The sequence below is a fragment of the Sinocyclocheilus grahami genome, unplaced genomic scaffold (genome assembly GCF_001515645.1).
Source record: "Sinocyclocheilus grahami isolate Dianchi unplaced genomic scaffold, SAMN03320097.WGS_v1.1 scaffold2093.1, whole genome shotgun sequence".
Lineage (NCBI taxonomy): Eukaryota > Metazoa > Chordata > Actinopteri > Cypriniformes > Cyprinidae > Sinocyclocheilus > Sinocyclocheilus grahami.
In genome coordinates this window covers 77,876-82,403 of record NW_015507272.1, presented here as the reverse complement: position 1 = coordinate 82,403, position 4,528 = coordinate 77,876, and the positions used below count along the sequence as shown (strand labels likewise).

At 43.7% G+C, this 4,528-nt stretch overlaps 1 protein-coding gene across 1 annotated transcript in view; it reads right to left on the bottom strand.

The window, feature by feature from the left end:
* Positions 1-2,808, bottom strand: part of LOC107574019 (uncharacterized) — a 9,766-nt gene extending 6,958 nt beyond the window's left edge. The window contains exon 1 of the mRNA XM_016260492.1: positions 1,744-2,808. Within this exon, the coding sequence (XP_016115978.1) occupies positions 1,744-2,679 (936 nt within the window). The 5' untranslated portion in view covers positions 2,680-2,808. The remainder of the gene's footprint in view (positions 1-1,743) is intronic.
* Between the last annotated feature and the right edge of the window lie 1,720 nt (positions 2,809-4,528).

Genomic DNA, 4,528 nt, shown 5'->3' with positions numbered 1-4,528 from the left:
TGCATGGAAATGAAGTTTCTTTGGCATTCTGTGGACGTAAGGAGACCAGAGATTAAAATGTCTGTAAGGAATTTTAGTCTGTCTGTTCTTGTCGTGAAGTGGGGGAAGTCAATTTACGAGGAGCTTGTGACTGTAGTTACTATCGTGTGATAGTCATGCGGTCATCTCTTTTGACCATTATTCTTGATAACTTGCCCCAAAATTGACAATCTCCTTGGAATTGTCAATAAGTGTTCTTTTGTGTTAATGTTGAAAACTGTTCTGTGACAGGGTCTTAGGTTTAGGCTTGCTTCAGAGAGGCTGGGGTCTGATTTATGACATCCTGTTGTCTTGGGCCTCTGTGGAATTTTTGTGACTCCTCGTGCCTCAACTCGGTTTTGACCAAATCTTAGATTGTCTGATTCGGTCTGATATCCTACATACCCCCCTTCGATCGGCGATGTGTTGAGTTGAAGACATCGGCGAGCGCTGGAGAAACAAAGGCAGAAGAAGCAGACAACCACAGCAAACAACAAGACACCTCCATGACAGTTACTGTACTGGTGCAGGCAACAGGTTATTTAGGTACAGGTGGTAAAGTTCAATTAGTCAAAATAGTTTAGTAAATTGAAATATGTTTTAATTCAATCTGGAAATTGTTCTAATTTGGTTCCGTACGTTGATTCGTCAATCAAATTTTGCGGATAACTTTGTTTGGTTCTTCTAGGTTGTCTTAATTTAAAACGTTTACCGTTAATTTTCTAGTAACATCATTTGCAATGAAATGAATTGACCTATCGTGCATGGAGCTTTCTGGCTTCCATTCAGCTTTAGAATTACTGGCGGATATTAGGTGTGGTGAGTCAATCCTAATATCAGACCTTTGACCCTTGCAGGGTGTCTAGGTGTTTCACCTACTAAGGAAAGAGAGGAAGGAATCAGGATAGGTAAAAGAAGAACAAACAAACCTAAGCTGCTGTGGATTTTCCTAGCATGGCTTACAACTACTGTTGAGCTAGGATGTCGTGTGCAGCTAGTGTGTCATGTACCTTAAATTAGTGTCAGGTGTTCTACCTATTGTGAGGATGGCTGCATATTTCTTCATGGTGGGCATATGTAACTTTATGTTACGCTAAAATTTGGATATTCTACTTGTGGGAAGAAAATGTTAGTTGAATGTGTTATCAGTAGATGTGGTTACCTCTGGGTGTAGGTAATGTTGTGTATGTGTGGTCAGATCTGTTTCAGTCTGTGTTGTCTCCCCCCTTTTCTTGTATGTCAGTGAAGACGGGCTCTCTGCATCCTTGGCTTGGATGAGGGCGTGTCCATGATCTAATGGGGGTCAGTCCAGCAAGGCAGGAAGTTCTTTAGCAGACAGTCAGAGCTAGTTTGGCATGGCTGTGTGAAGCTGGGGTGCAAACTTTGTCTCCTATGTTGCATTTCTCTTGTGATGCCTTCTGGTTGTGGCAGACTTTCTGACCTTCTGTGCTTGGGTGGTTGCTGTTGCACAGACAGGAATGTGGTTCTTGGAGTTGATTTGACAGTTTGTTATTGAGCGATGGGTGACTGAGGTGATGTTCTTTGGTACCTCAGAGTTTCATCAACAGTTGGCCGTGAGAGACTTGCTCGTTCTGGGTGGTTGTTGAACAGGTGCTTGTCATCTCTGATGTGGTGTACCAGGTGATCACCGGCCTTCCGTTCTGTCGCTGGTCACAGCGAGCATGACTCAACTTTGTGGTCATCCATGTTCAGCTTTTCTTGAAGGAACTCTTTCATTTGTCTCATGACTTGTTCCATGTCTTCTGATGGTAAGCTGTCTTGTTCTTCTGCATACTCAGCACTGTGCATGTCTGAGTGGTGCTGAGGTGGGTTTTGCTGTCGCTTACTCACACGAGTTGCTCTTGGATGAGTCAGGCGATTACCTTTGGATGTCTGGTTAGGTTTCCAGTTGTTCCTATCTTTTGGGTTTCTTGAGAAGCGTGGCTGTTCCCATGGATTTTTCCAGCGGCTGGGCTGAAAGCTGTCGTGGACATGGGGGTCACGTTCTCTGTGCTCTTGATGGAAGACTCTGGTGTCGTGATGCCACTGGGTGTCGTCCAGTGCAAGGCTTGAGTCTTTGGTTACAGAGTTCAAGAGTGTGGATGTTTTGTTACCTTTCTTTGAGGCCATCTTCTGCTTGTTGTAGGCCTTCTGTGTTAGGTCACGCAACTGTTGGATGGTCATGGAGCGTGGACAGGCCATGACGCCTAGATGGTGGCTGACTCCAGGGTGCAGGTTTCTTAGGAAGAGGCTTTTGAAGTTCACATCCTCTTCGAGGTCAGGTTCGTTGTGTGCACCAAAGTAGGCTTGTCGGAGTCGGTTGTAGTAAGCTTGTGGAACCTCTTGTCGACCTTGCTTGATCTCCAAAGCAGTTAACAGTCCAAGTTCAGACTCAGGGTCTGTAAACTCTTTAATAAGGACCTCACGAAGTAGCTGGTAGCTTGACTTTGTTTGACTGGGCTGTCGATCTAGGAAGTTTCGTACCTCAGGACTTGATGTGGCTCTTAGGAGGTATAACCTGTCTCTGTCAGTCACACGAGGTCTCATTTCCAGATAAAACTCGATATCTTGCAGGTAGGCCTGGATGTCGTGGCCCTCTGCAGAGTTTGGGTTGAAACTGCTGATGTTTTTAGACAGCTTGTTGAGGTCTTTGATGGTCATCCCATGTGCAGCTCCAAGGTCTGCTTGGATGGGAGGTATTCTTTCGTTGGCAGGAAAGGCTTGTGTGGCGAAGGCAGGTGAGGTTTTGGGTTGTGGCCCTTCGTGCCTTTCGTCATATGCCGGTTCTTGGATATGGTCTGCTCAGCTGCTCAGCAGTGGTGAGGCTGAGAGATGCTTCTCTTTTCTTGGCTCTTGTTTCAGCTCATAAGCATCTTTTTCTGTCCATCTGACCATGTAGAGCTCATCGTTGGTATCGTCTAGTTGTTGGGTCAGATTGTCCATTTCAGTTCTATACCTTTCAAGGTGGTCTTTCAGGGTACTGATTTCAACATTCTTGTCTCTGATGTGATTCTTGGCTTTCTCTAGTAGCTGTTCGGCATACTGGAGTCTGTTTACCAGGTCTTTCTGGACAGCCTTTGAATGTTGCTGGTCGAGCTGCGCTGCTGCCAGGGCTGCTTGGAGTTTCATAACTTGTTCTGTTGTTTCCTGCTCCCTCTTGTTGGGTGCTTTGAGTTGATCTTGAACTTTCACTTCCAGCTTGTCTATGTGGCGTTGAGCACGTGTCAGCTCCTCTTGAAGGTGGGCGATGTGCTTGTCGCTCGGTTTCAGCTGGGTTGTGAAGGCGTAGCTTAGGGAGCTGGTGATTTTGACTAGCTCCTCGTGGTTGTTGTTCTGGCTTGAATCTTGTGTCAAGAATCTTCTCAGGATTAGGATTATTATTAAAAATAATAACAGTTCAAATGTCTTGGGGGTGAGGCTGTCTGTCATGCCTCTCAGCCAAGTGTTCACATCTTTCCCATAGGCAATGGGGTCTGCAGTCTGTGGCATGTTGGAACGCTGGGGAGAAGAGAGACTGACACAGATCTGTGTGGAGTAATAGCCTATGTGTGGTGAGACAACTAAGTGTCGTGTAAGTGATTGTGAAGCACTAGTGAAGTGTGGTGATGATTGTGTTGGTCTCAGGGTGTCTAAGTAGACTAGGGATGCAAAGACTTCGTCACTCTAATGAGGAAGAGGAAAAAGAGAGAAAAAGGTGAAAACAAGTAAATGAAAAGAAACAATTCCTTTTCAGTTAGAGAAATTCTTATTTTTTTTCAATTGAATGTTGTTATCAAGAAGGTAAACAATATTATTAAATCTCTGTTTTAGACAAAAGAATGCAATAATAATGTTGATATCTCTTTTCTTAGTCTGACAGGATTGACACCATACACCTTACAGTTGGGCCGCTCACCAGGGAGGCTGCGAAGGCGACAGTTGTTCAACACTTATCTCTATTAAATTGATCTCAGCGTTGGATGAGATGCTAAAATTTGGATTGCGTTTCCAAATGTAGGGAGGTTAGGAAGAATGAAGGAGGGGTTGATTACAATCAAATTCATAAGGATTATTTGTCTTCTTCGACAAGATTGTGTATTTTATTCACATAGAACTGATTGATGGTTCTTACAGGTCCCTACGCATGTGAAGAGTAAAGAGGAAAGAAAGCAGGAGGTGACAGGAGAAAACGGAAGGAGAACTCAGGAGTTTACTCAGTAAACTGAGTGGATCGCGTCCACTAGCAGGCTGTAACAGAATGACAGTGACAGAACAAAAAACACAGATAATAAAAATAAAAATACAACAAGTAAATAAGGAATAAAAATATATAATTTGACAATTGTATGTACAGGTATAATACAATAGACAGTTTTTTGTATGTACAGGTACTGTATATTATGTGCAAATTTGAGGTGTAGGCTGAGTATGAGTGTTAGATAAATAAGTGTATGAGTGAATAAATAGTGTGTGTTCCACAGTTATTGTTAAGTGTTCATGAGATGGATGGCCTGAGGGAAGAAACTGTTCC